The sequence below is a fragment of the Apteryx mantelli genome, chromosome 34 (assembly GCF_036417845.1).
Source record: "Apteryx mantelli isolate bAptMan1 chromosome 34, bAptMan1.hap1, whole genome shotgun sequence".
NCBI classification, from domain to species: domain Eukaryota; kingdom Metazoa; phylum Chordata; class Aves; order Apterygiformes; family Apterygidae; genus Apteryx; species Apteryx mantelli.
Window position 1 is genome coordinate 1,794,582 of NC_090011.1, and position 19,046 is coordinate 1,813,627.

At 64.1% G+C, this 19,046-nt stretch overlaps 3 protein-coding genes across 3 annotated transcripts in view; 1 reads left to right on the forward strand and 2 right to left on the reverse strand.

Moving 5' to 3' along the window:
• The window catches only part of LOC136994913 (THAP domain-containing protein 7-like), a 42,879-nt gene that overhangs the window by 3,321 nt on the left and 20,512 nt on the right, over positions 1-19,046 (forward strand).
• TRIM28 (tripartite motif containing 28) lies at positions 595-12,696 on the reverse strand. Its single transcript, XM_067314278.1, has 18 exons — positions 12,440-12,696; positions 10,220-10,332; positions 9,570-9,702; positions 9,317-9,452; positions 7,529-7,645; positions 7,318-7,432; positions 7,067-7,213; positions 5,572-5,686; positions 5,376-5,479; positions 4,999-5,272; positions 4,829-4,868; positions 3,995-4,297; positions 3,252-3,453; positions 2,896-3,149; positions 1,478-1,595; positions 1,308-1,382; positions 1,067-1,201; positions 595-966 (listed from the first exon to the last, which is right to left on the reverse strand). The coding sequence occupies exons 1-18, from the start codon at positions 12,648-12,650 to the stop codon at positions 799-801; spliced, it is 2,760 nt and encodes a 919-aa protein (XP_067170379.1). The 5' UTR covers positions 12,651-12,696; the 3' UTR covers positions 595-798.
• LOC136994921 (zinc finger protein 436-like) lies at positions 15,059-17,361 on the reverse strand. The gene is made up of 2 exons (XM_067314358.1): positions 17,322-17,361; positions 15,059-15,735 (listed from the first exon to the last, which is right to left on the reverse strand). Exon 2 carries the CDS (start codon positions 15,703-15,705, stop codon positions 15,142-15,144), a length of 564 nt encoding a protein of 187 aa, XP_067170459.1. The 5' UTR covers positions 15,706-15,735; positions 17,322-17,361; the 3' UTR covers positions 15,059-15,141.

A 19,046-nucleotide genomic window follows, 5' to 3' on the forward strand; every position in this document is an offset into this window, starting at 1 on the left:
TGTTTCCGGAAAAGCTCGGTAGCTTCCGGCAGCGTCCGACACCACCTCCCCCTCCCCGCTCCCTTCGGGTCTCACCGGAAAACTTCGGCTATTTCCGGAAGACTCCACGAACAAGCCCCCCCCCCCCCGGCTCTTTCCGGAAGGCTTCGGCTCTTTCCGGAGCTCCGTTCTCCCCCCCCCTCGGCTCCATCCACCAACTGCACGAGATGGGAGGGACCCCAAGCACCAGCCGCGCGCTGATAGGCTCAGCCGTTCAGGGCGGAAGCAGGGCAGGGGGGCGGGCCCCGACAGCTTCCCACTGGGCGCCGCCATCTTTATTTTGGGCACCACCCTCTTTGTTGTGGGCACTCCCCAGGCTGAAGGGAACAGAGCTGTACCGGGACCAGCCCCCCCCCGCCCCACTCCCAGTGTCCCCAGTCTCACACCAGCCCCCACCCCCCATCTCCATCCACCCATGGCAAGGACCAGGCCCCCCAGCTCCCCAGTCCTGCACCAGTTTGGCCAGTGCTTGCAGGGGGGGGGGGGGGTGAAGAGCGGGTGCAAGGGGGCCACGAGGCCAAATCTGATCACAGGAGAGCGAGACAGCGGTGGCAGGAAGAGCCTGAAGGACGGTGGCTTTATTTCTCCGGTAGATACAGACAGGGACAACGTTGGCAGGGGGGAAAGGAAGGGAGAAGGTCACCGCTGCACCCCCCCCCCCCATGGCCACTGGGGCAGGAAAGGGCCCCGCTCCCCTCTGCGGTGGCCTTTCCCCCCCCCACCCCCCCACACACACCCGGAGGGGAGGATGTCACGGTGTCACGGACCCAGGGGGGCGGCAGGGGAGGCCGGGGCGCCTTCGGCCTCATCCAGAGGGATGACGGGATCGAGCAGGGCCGAGGAGAACTTGCAGTCGCCGAAGGTGGCGTTGAGCCGGGCCTCAAAGAACCGCTGCAGGCCCAGGATGGACTGCACGTCCGCCTTGTCCTGGGGGGGGGGGGGGGGGGGTGTAAGGCAAGGGGGTGAGGGGGGGCCCCCCCTTTTGCCCCCCCCCTCCTCCAGGGGAATACGGGGCTCCCCTCCCCACCTCCGTGAGCTTGTTGAACTGGCGGATCATCCTCCAGACGTCGCGGGCGAACTCCTCGGGGCAGCCGTAGGGAGGCGACAGCTTCTCCTGCAGCTTGGCCCGGATGAGGGTGAGGTCGATGGCATCGTGGCCCTCCTGGGATCAGGGAGCAAAGAGGGATCGGGACGCTGCGGGTGGCCCCCTCACCCAGGTGCCACCCCTAAAGTCCCCCCCCCCCCCCCGCCCGCGGCGCGGGACTCACCGGGGAGCTGGAGAGCCGGTGCAGGGGTCGGCAGGGCTCGTGGCAGAGCAGCTCCAGCAGCACGTGCTCGCACTTCTGCCGGGGAAGAGATCCAAGGCACGTGAGAGGGATCGCCCCCGGTCGTCTCCTTCCCGCCACCAGATCCTCGATCTACGCCCCGAAATACGCACCCGCTGGTCCAGGGGGCAAAGCTTGCGGGGTGCCCCCTCCTCCGGGCCAGGGAAGCCGGTGGCGAGGTCCTCGCGGGGGGCCGGCGGATCCTGGCACAGCAGACACCTCCACTCGGGGCTGCAGGATCAGGCGGGGGATCAAGTGGGACCCCGGTGTCCCCACTCCTGCCGGAGCGGGCAGATCTCCCGGGATCTGGGCCCCGAGGTCCACAGGGGCCTGGCACCAATGGGTCAGCGCCAGTAACGCTCGGGGCAGTGGATCCCAACAGGTCTCAAGTGTGTGGATTCCCACGTGGATCAGGGCCAGGCACCCAAGGATCGAAGGGTGGGACGTGCTATGGATGAGGGATACCAGCTCCCCGGGACTCTGGGAATCAAAGAGGTCCTCCCCCATTGATCAGAGATCAATGCATGGCTGCCCACGTGGGGTGGGGCAGTAATTCCCAAGGGATCCGGGTTCCTGTGTGGGTCCCCACATGGACGGGACCAGTTCATCCAGCGGGGTCTGGGAGCAAAGGGTAGATCCCTGTGTGGATAAGACATGTCATTGCCAGGGATTTGGGATCAACAGGCGGAGCCCAGCATAGAAAAGGGCCAGGAGATCCCTGAAAATCTGGGCTTCAGAGGTAGATTCCCCCCCCACGAATCAGGGAAAGCAAAGCCCCAGGCCTCTGGGATCAAGGCGTGGGCCCCCACACGGATCAAGAGCCAATCTCCAGGGATCACGGGCAGGTCTCTGCACGGATCTGGGAGAGTAGACCCCAAGACGATCCCGTGGGACTCTGCCGCAGCCGAGGGGCAGATCCCAGGAAAAAATCAGAAGATCCAGGGGATCCAGGGGCACCCAAGAACCCCAGAAGGAACCAGCAGATCCCAGGGGAGAGAAGTGGACGGGGGCCGAACGGCACCCAAACCTCCACAGCAACAGCCAGGCTGGGGGGGGGGGGGGGGGGGGGAGGGCTGAATCCTGGGGAAAATGGGAAAACCCCTAAAGGCCAGTGATCACCAGGGAATCCAGTGGCACCACCAGAGGATCCCCTGAAGGATCACAAGGGGTAGCAGCAATTCCACTCCCCTCCTGGGGCAAGGGAACTGGAACTGTCACGGGAGATGAGATCCCAAAGACCTGGTGGTTCCAGGTGATTCCGGAAGATCCAGGGAGCAGCAGATACCCCCAGTCATCCCTCGGGAAGCCAAGGGGCAGTACACATCCCTCCCCCAGAAGGGGGAATCCCAAGGAAGGACGGTGGATCCTGGAGATCCAGCAGGGCCAGAGCATCCCTAGGGACAGGGACCCTCAGCAAGGGGGGGGGGGGATCAGTAGATCCCAGGGAGATAAGGCAATCTGGGAAGGGGGAATGGACAAAAGCGGCAGTGTCCCCTGCGGCGTGGGGGCTCAGTGGATCCCGGGGATCTACCTGGGGACCTCCTGGAGGGCGGGGAGGTGGCAATCGAGATGGTAGCAGTGCTCGCAGCGGTCGCACATCACCACGGCGCCGGCTTGGCGACACACGCGGCAACAAGCCGCTCCAGGATCCGGGAGAGCGCCCGGAGGACCGGATCCCGTCGCCGGGGAGTTGCCGGAAGCTCCCAGCACCCCGGAACGCTCGGATACCAGTCCCACGGGTTTGGTATCCCGGCCGTCTCCGATAGCTGCCTCCTGCTCTTCCTCCTGCGGGCGGTAGAGCGGGATCAGCGGGAAGTGACGCGGGGGACAGGGGGACGCGGGGGACAGGGGGACGCGGGGGACAGGGGGACGCCGCCGAGCGCTCGCCTTGACAGCGGGGGGGCCGGGGGGCCCCGGCTGCATCCCCCTCTCGATGACGATGAGGTTGAAGTCTTCGGCCGAGGTGCCGGGGAAAACGCGGAAGACGGGAGGTTGCGCCGCTCCCGAGAGATCCAGGTCGAGGCGTTCCAGGCTCACCCGCGGCACCTTGCGGAGCAGAGCGTTCACCCGGCCCTCGGGAGAACGGCTCCTGGCGGGGGGGGGGGGACGGGGGACATCGGGGTGCTCAGAGATGTCCCCCTCCGTCCCTGTCCCCTCCCCCGGGTGCAAGTCCCTTGGGATTCGGGGTGCTGGAAGCGCCCAAGCTCCTGGGAACGGGGTGGCCCAGCAGCCCGTGATCTGCCGGGGATTCTGGGGCGGGGGGAAAATTGGGGTGCTGGCAGCCCCGATCGCTTGGGGACAGGGGTGACAGCGGGAGGGCCCCAGCCACTCTCCCGGGTGCAGGATGACAAGGGACAGGGAAGCCATAAATACAGGGTGACAAGGGACGGGAGGGTCCCAGCTACCCCTGGACACGGGGTGACACGGCACAGGGGAATCCCAGGTGCAGGGTGACAAGGGACACGGGAGCCCCAGTCGCCCCTAGGCATGCGGTGACAAGGGACAGGGAAGCCTCGGGTACAGGGCGACGAGGGACAAGAGGGTCCCCTCGTACAGGGTGACAAGGGACAGGAGGGTCCCAGCCACCGCCCCCCCGGAAAGGGGACGCCACCTTCCGCCATCGTCGTTACCGCTTAATCAGCAGCTCCTTAATGAACTCCTCCTCCTCCTGGGGAGGATGAAGGCGTTTCCTCCTGGATAACGAGGTGACACGGGCACCTTCAAGGACTCGAGGACACTTCGGGGGTCCCCGGCCACCCCCACCCCAAGAGCAGATCCATCCAGATCCAGCTGGGAAAGGGCTGGAGACCTCGCGGGACACAAAGCCACCCCCCACCACCACCACCACCGATGACAGGGACACAGCGGTCCTGTCCCCCGTCCTCTGTGCCTCGGGACGGGGTGACAAGGGACGGGGACGTCCCTGCCACCGCCTGGGCACGGAGGGACAAGGGACTGGCGGGTCGCTGGTATGTGGGGACAACGGACAGGAAGGTCCCAGCCACACCCCCCCTCCCCGGGAACAGGGTGACAAGGGACAGGGGGGTATGAGGTATAGGGTGACAAGGGACATGGGGGGGCCTGATCCCCCCTGGACACGGGGTGACAAGGGACAGGGGGGTTCCCCAGTATGAGGTGACAAGGGACAGGGGAGTATGAGGTATAGGGTGACAAGGGACATGGGGGGGCCTGATCCCCCTGGACGCAGGGTGACAAGGGACAGGGGGGTTCCCCGGTATGAGGTGACAAGGGACAGGGGAGGTCCCAGCCCCCCTCTGGGTAAGGGGGTGACACAGGACCCTTGATTCGGGGTGACAAGGGACAGAGGATCCCCAGGTGGGGGGGGGTGACGAGGGATGGCGGAGGGTCCCAGCCACCCCCAGTCCCCAAGGCGTGAGGTGACAAGGGACACGGGGGGGTGACAAGGGACACGGCGGGGGGGGGGATCCTCCCCCCCCACTCACCTCTTTGCCGCAGTCACGGCAGCTTCAGGGGGGGCGTCAGCTGCGGAGAAGAAAAACCCTGCGTCAGGGGCCTTCCTCGCCCTCCTCCTCCTCCCCAGTCCCCCCCAGTAACCCCCAGTCCCTCCCAGTAACCCCCAGTCCCTCCCAGTAACCCCCCCCACAACACTCACCCAGTTCAGTGCCAACAGCCGCGTCCCCGGGACTCTCGGCAGGTTGCGGGGGAAGACGCGGCGGGGCAGAGTCGGGACGATCCGAAGCCTCGGCGTTCCGGATTAACCGAGGAAGCGGAGGCGTCTCCGGCCTGCCGCCGGCAGCCTGGGGGGCGCTGGGGGTGCCCGGAGCGCCCTGAGCCTCCTCGCCGGAGCGCCAGGATCCCGCCGGAGGCTGCAGGAGGGGGCCGGGGGCGTATTGCCCTTTGCTCACCACGGTGGCTTGCAAAGGAGTCTGGGAAGATAAAAAAGAGGTGGCTGCGTTATTACGGGGGAAAGGGGGGCACCCACGGGTGCGGCCCCCACCCGAAATCTGTCCCCCTGTCACCCTCGGGTACCTGCAAGGCGCCCGCGGCCGGGCTGGGACCGCGGGGACTGGCCGGTGGCGGCGGCTGGGGGGCGAGGGGCGGCGGGGGGCAGCTCCGCTCCGAAATGATGGTCCCTGCGAAGGAGGGGAGACGAGGGCGTCGGGAGGGGGCGTCCCCCACGGGTGGGGGGGTCCCCGGGGTGTCCCCTCCCTCCCCGCGGGCTCACCGAAGCTCTCGGCGCTCTTGGTCCAAGCGTTGAGGTCCCACTGGAACTTCATGTCGCCCTGGGGCTCCACGGGGTCCACGATCATCTTGAGGGCGCGGTGGAGCTGGAAGTAGATCTGGGGGGGGGGGGGGACGCGGGGCAGCACCCGTCACGCCGGTGGGGGGACCCATGGCAGCGTCACCGGGGCGTCCCTCAAACTGCGTGGACCCCAGTGGGACCTATTTCAGCACCCCGGGGGCGTCCGTCGCGCCCCAGGGACACCCAGGGGACCCGCCGCACCACCCCGGGGACACCCAGGGGACCCGCCGCACCACCCCGGGGGCGTCCGTCACGCCCCAGGGACACCCAGGGGACCCACTGCACCACCCCAGGGACACCCAGGGGACCCGCTGCACCTCCCCGGGGGCATCCGTCACACCCCAGGGACACCCAGGGGACCCACTGCACCACCCTGGGGGCGTCCGTCACACCCCAGGGACACCCAGGGGACCCGCCACACCACCCCGGGGACACCCAGGGGACCCGCCACACCACCCCGGGGGCGTCCGTCACACCTCAGGGACACCCAGGGGACCCGCCACAACACCCCGGGGGCGTCCGTCGCACCCCAGGGACACCCAGGGGACCCATTGCAACACCCCAGGGACACCCAGGGGACCCACCGCACCACCCCAGGGGCGTCCGTCACACCCCGGGGACACCCAGGGGACCCATTGCACCACCCCAGGGACACCCAGGGGACCCACCGCACCACCCCGGGGGCGTCCGTCACGCCCCGGGGACACCCAGGGGACCCGCCGCACCGCCCCGGGGGCGTCCGTCACGCCCCGGGGACACCCAGGGGACCCGCCACACCGCCCCGGGGGCGTCCGTCACACCCCGGGGACACCCAGGGGACCCGCCGCACCGCCCCGGGGGCGTCCGTCACACCCCGGGGACACCCAGGGGACCCGCCACACCGCCCCCAGGGGCACCCATCCTGCGTGGGAACCCCAAGGGGGACCCCAAAAGAACCCGCTGCAGCACCCCAGGAACCGAGGGAGTCAGGGGACCCATCACGCCACCGGGAAGCGGAAGGGACCCGTCGCAGCACCCTGGGGACATGAGGGGGATCGGAGGGGACCCGTCCCGCCACAGGGACACGGAGGGAAGAGCCGGGGGGAGACAGCCAAGACCCCCCCCAGAGACCTTCCCAAGCCAAATCTGGGCGAACCAGGGGTCAAGCCACCCCCCAGGGGACCATCTTCCGACCCCACTTGGTGCCACGTCCCTCCAAAAATAGGGTACAGAGGACAAATCCGGGTGCGGACGGGGCACCGCAGGCCGAGAGGCGGCACAGCCCGGCGCTCGGCTTCGCTCTCTGGCGCCCGTGTCCCCACCGCGGCCAGCAGAGCGAACGTGACAAGGAAACCGGTGGCTCCTGTGACTCATCCCGGGGGGGTTCCGTGCTGGAAAGGGGGTGCGGAAAGGGGGATCCGGTCCCTCTCCGGCTCACCAGCTTCTTGGAGAGCAGCAGAGCGGTGCTGTTGTCGCTCTCCAGGGCCCAGGAGGCGAAGCGGAGGATGTGCTCCTGGTGCCGCTGCAGTTTGGTCATGGCCCAGTGCTGCCGCTCCAGTTTCTCCTGCTGCCCCTCCGTCACCTTCTGCGAGGAGAGGAGGGGACACAACCGCCATCAGCGGGGACAAAGCAGGACGCGGCCGCTCGCCGGAGGGCGGAGTTAAGGGGATGAGAGGGGGGGAAGCTCACCTGGGCGTCGCTCACCAGCACCTTGCCGCGTTTGTTCAGCTCCTTCATGATCTGGAGGATGGCCATCTTGACGTCCACCTGCACCCGCTTCTGCACGTCCGTCACCTGGCGGATGCTGCCGGCAGAGAGCGCCGGGGCGGGATAAAGGGGGGGCGGATGTTCCTCGCCGTGGGGGGCAGAAAGCCCGGGGTGGGTGGGGGGGGGTACGTACGAGCTGCGCACTTCCTTGGTGGAACGTTGCAAGCTGGCGTGTTTGTCGCCCAAGCGCTTCACCAGCGTCGCCAGCATCTTGCGCTGGTTCCTCACCGCGTCCTCCAGGAACTGGTACCTGCGGAAGGAGGGTGGGGAAAACGGGATCGGTTCCCGAAACGCCGGGACGGCCTCGTCCACGCCGATCCGCGCGTCCGCCCCCCAACGCATCCGTCGGGGATCCCGGAAATAGTCCCGCGTAGACTCAACTCCAGGGTTCACCAGAGCAACAAATCAGTTTTAGTTAATTAAGCTGCTCGCGGTTTAGCTGACCTTCGCCGTTAAAAAATTAAAAGCCATCAAAAAAAGCCACTTAACGGCTTTTAGTTTAAGTCATTAAAATAAAAAAATCAATACGGGTCGAGCAGCTGACGGAGCGAAGCAGCTGGTCAAGCTAAGAAAACCCGTTAGTCGCCCGTGAAAGATCATTTTAACTTAAAAGAGCTATTTTAATCGATCAAGTTTCCTCCTTATTAAATCCATTTTAATGGTTGATTAATCAGAAAACAGCCGATAGCTTGATTATTTAAAAGCTAATCAGGGAACTAACCAAATTTACCAGTTATAATTCAAGAAAAAAAAAAAAAGTCAGGCTAATCTGCCGACTGCTCGTTTAGAAACCGACCACGTATTAAACGGATTTTAGGGAATAATAAACCAGATAACTAACCAAACGCCTTATCCACTAAAATTCAGGATATTCTGACTAGTCCACGAAAAAAAAGCAACGATTTTTACAGATTCGTTAGCTAAATAACCAGTAAAAAGCAATTTAACTTAAACTGATTTTTAAAGGATGACTAACAGTTTCATAACTAAGCAAACTAATTATTGGTTAAAATCCCACTAACTAATTAACCACTTCACTAACCAGATAATGTACAAACTTAATAGATAAAAAAGATAATAGATAGATAAATAGATAAATAATAAATAGAAAATAGATAATAGATAAAAATAGATAAATATAGATAAACAGATAATCTAGATAGGTAAAAAAAACTAGTCATAGGTAATAAGTTTAATTAGCTACCTATTTAAAAAAAACAAATTAAACTGAGTAAAGAACAGGTAACTACATTAATCAGGTACTATTTTAATTTAAAATTTCAAATAAAGTTTTATCCATTAAAAAAATCAACGTAACGAGCCTGAAAACTAACCATGTAGTTATAAATCCAGTTAATCTGATAATTTAATACATCGCCAAGCAATCCGATTTTTAACGGATAACTAATCGAAGCCAAGCAGATTGAAAGCTGAAACCAACCTAAACCTGCCCAGTTCGCTAACTCAAAAGTTAATTAATTAGTTCGATACTGTATCAATTTATTTATCCATTAGAAAATATTCCATCGATATCGATGCGCTTTGTCGAAGCGTCATTTTTTTTTGAATCGACAACTAATGAACAGGGTTAATTAGCCAGCTGGCTAACGCCAACGCATTTTTAATGGCCAACCGATGAGTTTAGCTACCTGGTTTCTTAGTTATTCCTTAAAAATCAGTTTGAAAATCAATTAAAATCGGCTAATTCAAAAGCAATTAAAAGTACTCCCTGAAAAGTTACAGAACTGATAAGCCACAGGATCGAATTTTAATTAATGAGTTTGGTGAGTTATCTGATTTGATCTAAATTGATATATTAAAGAGACAGCAAGTTAGATAACTGATCCAAGGGATTCGTTAGCCGCGAAAAACCAATTTAATTACGACGCTAATTAGCAAGCGGCCGGGCGCCCCCACTCACTGGTGATCCTTGTGCGCGTTGAGCTGGCAGTCGCGGCAGGTGAGCGTGTCGCACGTGTCGCAGAAGAGCACCAGCGGCTCGTGCTTGTGCACGGCGCAGTACACGGCGCGCTCGCCCTCCTTCGCCTTGGAGCCACCTGCGCGAAGGAACCGCGGCGGGACGTCACCGCGGCGTCACCTCACCGGTCCCCGTTTCGGAAAGGGGCACGGAGACCATGCCCGCCTCGTCCCGATGTCCCGACGCGGCAACGGACCTGCGGCTCGGACCGTGTGGTCTTTGGTGTACTTGACCCGCTGGTGGGCCTCCACGCACGTCTCGCACAGCGGCTCCGAGCACTCCACGCAGTAGCTGGTGGCCGGCGCGTTGTCCTCGCAGCTGGTGCAGCACTAGGGGACAAGGCCCCACGGGGTGACACGCGTGTGCGGGGCCGGGCTCGTCCCCAAGGATTCTCCCGCAGCTCGTACCGAAGCTGTGCCCGCGCTTCTGCCTCTCCCCAGCAAGTCGGAGCGCGTTTTAGCCGCGTTATTGCGTTAACCACGTTATTTCAGACATATTTTATCACGTTATATATATATATTTTTTTTAAGCTGTTATTGCGGGAACAATTTGGCTTCAGTTTTGCCCAGTTTGTGCAACGCGCGTCGCAAAAAAAGGGACACGATTAACCCTCGGATCGCCGGAGAAGGAGGGAGGACAACCCAAGAGTAAATAAAACTGAATTATTGCCAATCAGATAATCCGGGCTACGAGCACGACCGCGGCAGGGATAAAAATAATTCCTCGATGTCTTAATAATGTCACCCAAACACGAGAGACCAAGGAGGTCCCTGAGGAGCAGCTAAGGGTGTTACGGATTCGGCTCCCCACCTCGTGGAGGAGCCCCGGATCAATGCCGGGCCTCACCTGGTTCGAATCCTTGTCGGCGGCGGCCGCCTCAGCCCCGTTGTCCCTCAAGAAGTAGTTTTCCACGATGTCCTTCAAGTAACACTGATGTTTGCAGATGGGGCAGTCGACCACTGTGGGGAGGGAAGCGGTGGGATGGGCGCGCGGAAGGCAGGAGAAGCGACCCCTCGCCGCGTTTCGCCCCGCCAGACTCCACCGGTGACAGTCAAAGGACCCCCGTCCCCTTCTTCACCCTCCAAAACCTCCTGCGAGGAGGTGGCAGGGGACAGGCGGGGACAAAGCGGCGGCAGAGACGAGTCTCCAGGGCCGGCCGCAAAGCCCAGCTTGGAGGCAACTTCTCCCACGAGTTTTTTTCGGCAGCGGAGCCCATCCGATGGAGGGGGAGAAGGAAGAACCCGGAACGGGAATGGGAAGATGCCCTGGATATTTGACCCCTGAGCTGGGAAATCCTTAAAAATGGGACAGCTCTCGAAGCCAAGCTGAAAAGCTCACTCCAAAACCAAACTCTTCACGGAGAAACGTGGTCCATATGTCCCGTCGTGCCAGGAGATCCAGAGCGGACATGTCAGCACTGATTTTGGCCACATAGGACCTCTGGGGGACCCTGCTCCTACCCGAGCCCAACGCAGGACCAGTTCAGACCAGGTTCCTCATGGTCACATCCATGCATGGGGTGGGTATCTCCACAGATGGAGACTCACCAGGGCCCATCCCCGCTTGGGGCAGGGCGGATGGGACCTCCCTGATCTGACTCCAGCCCAAAGCAGGTCCCTCTGGACCAGGTCCCTTACGGCCACGTCCAAACCTTGAAGACCTCTAAAGACGGAGGCCCATCACATCCCTGGGTCTCTCCCCAGCTCCGTCCTTGCCAAGGCAGGAGGAATGGGACTTCCAGGGGTCCCTGCACCAACCCCGACCAAAGCAGAACCATCGCCAACACCACACCAGGGTGACAACAACTTCATCTAGCCAAACCTTCAAGGAGGGAGACCCACCACCGCTCTGGTCCCCTCTAGAAGTTTCTCCAGGTGCCCAACTTGAACCTCCTCAACCACGAGCTGCATCAAGCACCCCTAGCTGCCTCCCCCAGCTCCAACAGCCGAGCAGCCACCAGTCTACCCTTCCTCCTCCTCTTCTTGCTCTCCAAGGCTTTGAGAAAGGGTAAGCCACCGGTGACGGTTGAGATATCATCTGCCACAGGTGGCAGCGAGAGGAAGCAGCGCTTTTGATCTCTCCGGAAACTTCTCTGCCTGGAGATGCGGAGGCAGGGGGGCACAGAAAGAACGGGGCTCCAGGTCTGGGGTGAGGAACCTCCACGGAGGCAACCGTGAGCAACACCAAGTCCCGCCACGGGTGGGACAACCCCATGCTGGAAAGGACCCAGGTGTCCAGGCAGGGTCAACGGAGCTGCGGGGCCGTTGGGGGCTGCCCGGTACAAGCCGGTGAAGGCCACCAAACACGGTGAAGGCCACCAAACACGGCACATTGAGGGAGAGGCCAAGGGGGACCCAATTGTCCACCCCATGTGTCAAACCACCTCCGGAAACACCCAGCGGGAGACATGGACCAGCTTTCAAGGAAGGGCTGATGGGTGCTGGAGCACCCGGTAACCCAAGGGCATCGAGAGCACCCACCTACGGCTCCGTTTCACGGCTTAGCACCCGCACGAGCCTCGAGGATCCGGTGCACCCACCCTGCCTCGCGCGCCCCTCCCCCCCCTCCCCGGACCCCGTTAGCGCGGGGCCCCGCACCCTCCCCCCTCCCCTCCCCGGACCCCGGTAGCGCGGGGCCCCGCACCCTCCCCCCTCCCCTCCCCGGACCCCGGTAGCGCGGAGCCCCGCACCCTCCCCCCTCCCCTCCCCGGACCCCGGTAGCGCGGGGCCCCGCACCCTCCCCCCTCCCCTCCCCGGACCCCGGTAGCGCGGGGCCCCGCACCCTCCCCCCTCCCCTCCCCGGACCCCGGTAGCGCGGGGCCCCGCACCCTCCCCCCTCCCCTCCCCGGACCCCGGTAGCGCGGAGCCCCGCACCCTCCCCCCTCCCCTCCCCGGACCCGTTAGCGCGGGCCCCGCACCCTCCCCCCCTCCCCGGACCCCGTTAGCGCGGGGCCCCGCACCCCCCCCAGCCCCGTTAGCACAGGGCCCCGCACCCTCCCCCCAGCCCCGTTAGCTCGCCGCGCTCCCTGCGCTGCCCCCGCCGCCTGCCGCCTCCCCTCGGCCTCACCTGGCCCCTCCTTGGTGGCGGCGGCCGGCGGGGCGGCGGGGCCCGGCTCGACCCGCAGGCAGGGCCGGCACACGGAGTGGAGGCAGGGCAGCAGCCGCGGCTCCCGCTCGGCCCGTAGCCGCTCCCGGCACACGCCGCAGCTCTCCAGCAGGTCCAGCGAATCCGAACGCGCCTCGCCGGGGCCGCCCGGCCCGGCCGCCGGCCCCGACATGGCGCCGCCCGCTCGCCCCCCGTCAGCCCCGCACCGGGGGCTCGCGCGCCACGGCGAGCTGCGCGCGCAGCCCCGCGGCGGCCCGCCCCCGCCAATCAGCACCCGCGGAGGGCCTAGGGGCGGGGCCTGGGGGAGACTGACGGGGCGATGAAGCAATGGGAGGCGCCCGTTGGCGGGGAAGGAGGGAAAACAGAGAGAGAGGGGCGGGAAGGGGCCGCGCGTACGTGACCGTGGGATAAGGCGGGGTTAAAGGGAGACGGACCAATCAGCTCGCTGAGCGGCGGGAGGCCACAACTAAAATCCAATAAGCGTCCGCAGAATGCCGATTGACAGGGAGTGGAAGCCAATCCTCTTCCTCTAAGCACCTCCCCCGACTAGGCTTCCAGGGAAAAGGCTGTCTCAAAGCCCGGAGAGTGGGCAGGCTCTGGACCAATCACCGACCGAATCACCACAGGGAAGGCGGTGCCTTAAAGATGAACGTGTCATTCAGCCAATCGACAGTCATACTCCTTGGGAAGGCGGGGGCAGATGCTCTGACTGACAGCACTCTGGGCCAATCACCTTTGGAAGTACCTCAGGGAGGCCCTCCCTCCCGATCCGGAGTCACTCCGGTTTGCCTCTTGTGGCCGGGATGGGGTATTGGCGGGGCTCTGCCCGGGGCAGGGCTCTTGAGGGGGAAGGGCCCAGGCCGGGGCCTGGATGTGGGTCAGGGTCAGGCCTGGGTCTAGGCCCTGGCTTGGGGCTTGGGCTTGGGCCTGGGTCAGGGCCTGGACATGGGCCTGGATTTTGGCCTGAGGCCGGGCCTGGGCCTGGACTTCAACCCAGGTCTGGGCCTGGACGTGAGCCTCAGCCTGGGGCTGGATATGGAGCTGGTCCTGGACGTGGGCGTGCGCCTGGGCCTGGGTCTCATCCTGGATCTGGGCCTGGACATGGATCCAGGCCTGAGTCTGGTCATGGATGTGGGCCTGCATCTGTGCCTGGACGTGGACATAGGCCCGGGCTTTGGCCCAGGTGTGGGACTGGGTTTGGGCCTGGATGTGGGCTTAGACCTGAACCTGAGCTGTGCCTTGGGCTGGGGTGTGAGCCTAGGGCTGGGCCCAGATGCCCAGGGTCACCCCAAAATCACTGCCCCCTCACTCGGAGCCTCGCCAGGCCCCGCTGGGCAACAAGGAGCTCTTGGACCAGGCCGGCCCTACGCAGCAGCTCCGGGCCGCACCTGGACAGTCCCCGCACGGCTCCCTCAGCCCCCATTCCTGCCCCGGCAACCCCGGAAGATGACTAGACTGGGGCAAACAGCCTCCCCTGGGCACTGCTCACTAACCAGGGCACCCTCTACCCACCTAATTCTGCCCCGCTTTTGCTTCTCGATCGCTTTAACGCCTTATTTCACCCACAGAGAGGAAATCGGGGGTCTCTAGAGAAGCTTTGAGCCCTCGAAGCTGCTCCGCCGCAGTGCAGGGTCACCCCCCGCAAAGTCTCGTCTGCACCCCTCCTCCCTCCCGCCCTGACAGCGGCGTTTTCGGGATCCCAGGGGGCGAGTGAGCGGCCAGGCGCAGATCCAGGACCAGCCCTGAGGAGGAGAACGGAGGCTGTGAGGCCGTTTTCGGTGGGGAGAGAGACAACACCCCGAGCTAAAGATAAGGACACTGGAAATTCATATGGAAAATTCACACAAAAACCACAAAACCCACCAAAACCGGCTCAGGAGGGAGGCCATCTTGGGAAAGAGCAAGAAACGCTCAGGGAAGGCCGCTCAGGAAAACACCATCTCGATCCCTTCCCTCAGGTGGCGCCGGACGACGAGGAGCCTCGGTGGCGATGTAGCTGCTTCGCTCCGGAGAGATGCGACAGGAGGATGTGGCAGGGTAGGTTTCACCCCGCCGCCGCTGGTTTGGCCCGGAAAACCGTCGAGGCGGCTCTGTCTCAAAGAAGTCTGTCACCTCCCGGTTTCCTGGTGGCCGCCGGTACGAGGCAACGCCGACCTTGGCTTCCTCAAGCCGGAAACCGATGTCTCAGGGCTGTCGTCTTCCTCCGGCAGGGCCGGCGAGAAAGCGGGGAGCCCTTCGGAGAGGCTGAGCACAGTGAGTCCCGGAGGCACTGAGGCCTGGGGAGGGGCGGAGGGGACGCCCCCACCGCTAAATCCGGAGCTTCCTCGCGCTGAGAGGAGAAAACAGCGGTTGGATGAGCCTCGCCTGAGAGCTACCGAGACGGCGTTGAGCGGAAAGCCGTGATTTCTGCCCCGATCCCAGGACTCCGGGAGCCTGAGGCTTTACAGGAGGAGAACGGAAAGGATTTTCCCCCCGCCGCTCGACGCCGGAGCAAAGGGGTGAGTCCAATTCTCTCCTCCTCTGCGGCAGTCGGGGGGGGGGAAAAACCGGCATGCGGCAGCCCGGATGGAGGGGAGCATCGGGAAGGGGCGCTCGCTTTCCCAACCCCCACCGCCGGCGAAAAAGAAAAAGGGGGGGAAAACCGGGAGGGCGGAGCGGGCGCCCTAAGCGCGGTGGGTGCGCTGGTGGCGCAGGAGGTGGGCGGCGGCGGCGAAGGCCTTGCCGCAGCCGGCGCACTTGTGGGGCCGCTCGCCGGTGTGGGTGGTGCGGTGGCGGGCGAGGTGGGCGGCGCGGGCGAAGCTCTTGCCGCAGTCGCCGCAGGCGAAGGGCCGCTCGCCCGTGTGGGTGAGGCGGTGGCGGGTGAGGTGGGCGGCGCGGGTGAAGGCTTTGCCGCAGAGGCCGCAGGCGAAGGGCCGCTCGCCCGTGTGGGTGCCGCGGTGGCGGGTGAGGTGGGCGCTGCGGCGGAAGGCTTTGCCGCAGCAGCCGCAGCGGTAGGGCCGCTCGCCCGAGTGGGTCTCGCGGTGGCGCGCCAGGTGGGCGCTGCGCCCGAAGGCTTTGCCGCACCGCTCGCAGGCGTAGGGCCGCGGCGCCGGCGTCGGCAGCGGCGGCGTGCCGGCGCGCTCCGGGGCCGCCCCGGCGCTCCCGTGGGTGCCCAGGTGCCGCGTCAGGTGGGAGCTCCGGCGGAAACCTTTGCCGCAGTAGGGGCAGGCATTGGGCTTCTCCCCCATGGCGCCGGCGGCGGCGGCGCCTCTCCAGGCCTGGGCGGGGAGAGAGCGGCACAAACTGGGGTTACTGGGGCAACTGGGATGGGCCCTGCGTCCCCCTCCCTCTTCCCGCTGCCCCAAAGCGCCCGAGTTTGGGCCCCGCTGCTGGATTCGGTCACCTCCATCAAATTTTCGTTTTTCGCCCCGTTTTGAACCGCTCCCGAATGTCACCCCCCCCAAAAGTCATCCCCCAGGGCCAAATTTCACCTGCCCACTGCCCAGTTTTGTCCCTGCTGCCCAGTTTTGTCCCAGCTCCCGAATTTTGTCCTCACTGATGAATTTTGTCCCTGCTACTAAATTTTGGCCCCGCTGCCCAGTTTTGTCCCAGCTCCCGAATTTTGTCCTCGCTGATGAATTTTGTCCCTGTTACTAAATTTTGGCCCCATAGCTGAATTTCATCCCCGCTGCCCAATTTCAGCCCCGCTGCCCAATTTCAGCCCCGCTGCCCAATTTTGTCCCCACAGCCCAACTTTGTCCCAGCTCCAAATTTTGTCCTCGCTGATGAATTTTGTCCCTGCTACTAAATTTTGGCCCCGCTGCCCAGTTTTGTCCCCGCTGCCCAATTTGTCCCCGCTGCCCAATTTTGTTCCTGCTGCCCAACTTTGTCCCAACTCCCGAATTTTGTCCTCGCTGATGAATTTTGTCCCTGCTACTAAATTTTGGCCCCACTGCCCAATTTTGTCCCTGCTGCCCAATTTCGTCCCCACTGCCCAATTTGTTCCCGCTGCCCAACTTTGTCCCAGATCCTGAATTTTGTCCTCGCTGATGAATTTTGTCCCTGCCACTAAATTTTGTCCCTGCTAATAAATTTTGGCCCCGCTGCCCAATTTCAGCCCCGCTGCCCAATTTTGTCCCCGCTGCCCAATTTTGTCCCCACTGCCCAACTTTGTCCCAGCTCCCGAATTTTGTCCTCGCTGACGAATTTTGTCCCTGCCACTAAATTTCGGCCCCGCTGCCCAAATTCGCCCCCCGCTGCCCAAATTTGCCCGCCGCTGCCCAATTTTGTCCCGCTGCCCAATTTCAGGAGCTCGACGTCACCCCGGCGGTGGGGCCTCCCTTCCCCCCCCTCACGGATTCGGGGGATCCCCACGCTCACCCCCCTCCCCCATTCCCAGTTCGGGGGATTCCGCCCCCCTCCCCCATTCCCAGTTTGGTGGTTTCTCCCCCCTCCCCCATTCCCAGTTTGGGGGGGCCCTGCTCATCTTCTCCCCCTCCCCCATTCCAGTTTGGGGGGGTTGTCTCTCTTCCCCTCCCCCCCATTCCCAGTTCGGCAGGGCTCCCCCTCCCCGCTCCCAGTTTGGGCGCCTCTCCTCCCCTCCCCCGCTCCCAGTTTGGGGATGGGGCTTCCCTCCCCCATTCCCAGTTCCGGGGGGGTCTTCCAGGCCTCCCAGTTTGGGGGTGCCCAGACCCTCTCCCGCTCCCAGTCCGGGGGTCCCCGCGGGCGCCCCTCCCCCATCCGCAGTGCCGGCGGGGGGGAGGGGCCCGCCGCCCCTCCCCCACCCCGCGCCGCACCCCTCCCCCACCGCACCCCCCCTCCCCCACCCTTCCCAGTTGCCCCAGTTGCCCCAGTTGCCGCTCACCCGCCCGCCCCGGCTGCCGCCGCCAGGCCCTGCCCCCGCGCGCGGGGCTCTATGGGTCCTTAACCCTTTGCTGGGCCCGGACGCCTGGGCCCCCCGCGCCGGAGCTGGGAGGAGGGGCAGCTGGGGACCCCAGGCCACCCCGGCTGGGGGCCACCGAGGGCCACTGCCACCCACCCCCCACCCTGGCCATGGCGAGGGGACACCTGCCTCCAGGTCCCCGGGGTGGTGGTACCACGTGGGTGTCCCCAGGGTGGGATCGAGCCTCCTCGGTGTCCTTGGGGTGGTGACACCCACCGTGGTGTCCTCAGGGTGGTGGCACCCACGTGGGTGTCCCCGGAGTGGGGGCGACTCTCCTTGGTGTCCCCAGGGTGGTGACACCCACCGTGGTGTCCCCAGAGTGGGGGCGACCCTCCTTGGTGTCCCCAGGGTGGTGACACCCACCGTGGCGTCCTCAGGGTGGTGGCACCCACGTGGGTGTCCCCAGAGTGGGGGCGACCCTCCTTGGTGTCTCCAGGGTGGTGACACCCACCGTGGTGTCCTCAGGGTGGTGGCGACCCTCCTTGGTGTCCCTGGGGTGGTGACACCCACCGTGGTGTCCTCGGGGTGGTGGCACCCACGTGGGTGTCCCCAAGGTGGGATCGAGCCTCCTCGGTGTCCCTGGGGTGGTGACACCCACCGTGGTGTCCTCGGGGTGGTGGCACCCACGTGGGTGTCCCCAAGGTGGGATCGAGCCTCCTCGGTGTCCCTGGGGTGGTGACACCCACCGTGGCATCCTCAGGGTGGTGGCACCCACGTGGGTGTCCCCAGAGTGGGATCGAGCCTCCTCGGTGTCCTTGGGGTGGTGACACCCACCGTGGCATCCTCAGGGTGGTGGCACCCACGTGGGTGTCCCCGGGGTGGTGACACCCACCGTGGTGTCCTCAGGGTGGTGGCACCCACGTGGGTGTCCCCAAGGTGGGATTGAGCCTCCTTGGTGTCCCCGGGGTGGTGACACCCACCGTGGTGTCCTCAGGGTGGTGACACCCATGTGGGTGTCCCCGGAGTGGGGGCAACCCTCCTTGGTGTCCCCGGGGTGGTGACACCCACGTGGGTGTCCCAGAACAAGGACATCCCTCCTTGGTGTCCCCCAGGGTGGTGACATCCTTCTTTGGTGTCCCCAGGGGTGGTGACACCCGCATCTGTGTCCCCAGGGTCCGCACATCCTTCCTTGGTGTCCCTGGGGTGGTGACACCCTTGTGGGTGTCCCCAGATTGGGGACATCCCTCCTCGGTGTCCCCAAGGCGGTGACACGCGTGGTGCTATCCTCAGAGGGGTGACGCCCCCATGGATGTCCCCAGGGTGGGGACATCACTCCTGGGTGTCCCTGGGGTGGTGACACCCACAGGAGTGTCCCCAAGGTGGGGACATGCCTTGGGGTGTCTCCGGGGTGGGGGCACCCACCTGGGTGTCGGTGCGGTGGGGGACACCCACAGCGGGGGCCCTGGAGCTGTGGGGTGACGGGGACCGATCCCTGGGACCGACCCTCTCCCTGGGACCGACGCTGCTGTGGGGTGACGGGGATCGACCCCGGGACCGACCCTCTCCCCGGGACCGACCCTCTCCCTGGGACCGACCCTGCTGTGGGGTGACGGGGATCGACCCCGGGACCGAGTCTCTCCCCGGGGCCGACCCTCTCCCTGGGACTGACTCCCAGGATCGACCCCCCCCCCCCGGTTACTCCCCTGG

What these genes read in the sequence shown, in the direction of transcription:
- TRIM28 (XM_067314278.1), bottom strand. Translation starts at nt 12,650, where the DNA reads ATGTCGGGGCCGGCGGCCGGGCCGGGCGGCCCCGGCGAGGCGCGTTCG. An exon ending in CGCCACCAAGGAGGGGCCAG is followed by an intron (nt 10,333 to 12,439) that starts GTGAGGCCGAGG and finishes CCCTCCCCACAG; the next exon opens with TGGTCGACTGCCCCATCTGC. An exon ending in TGCTGGTGAGCGACGCCCAG is followed by an intron (nt 7,214 to 7,317) that starts GTGAGCTTCCCC and finishes CTCTCCTCGCAG; the next exon opens with AAGGTGACGGAGGGGCAGCA.
- LOC136994921 (XM_067314358.1), bottom strand. Translation starts at nt 15,705, where the DNA reads ATGGGGGAGAAGCCCAATGCCTGCCCCTACTGCGGCAAAGGTTTCCGC.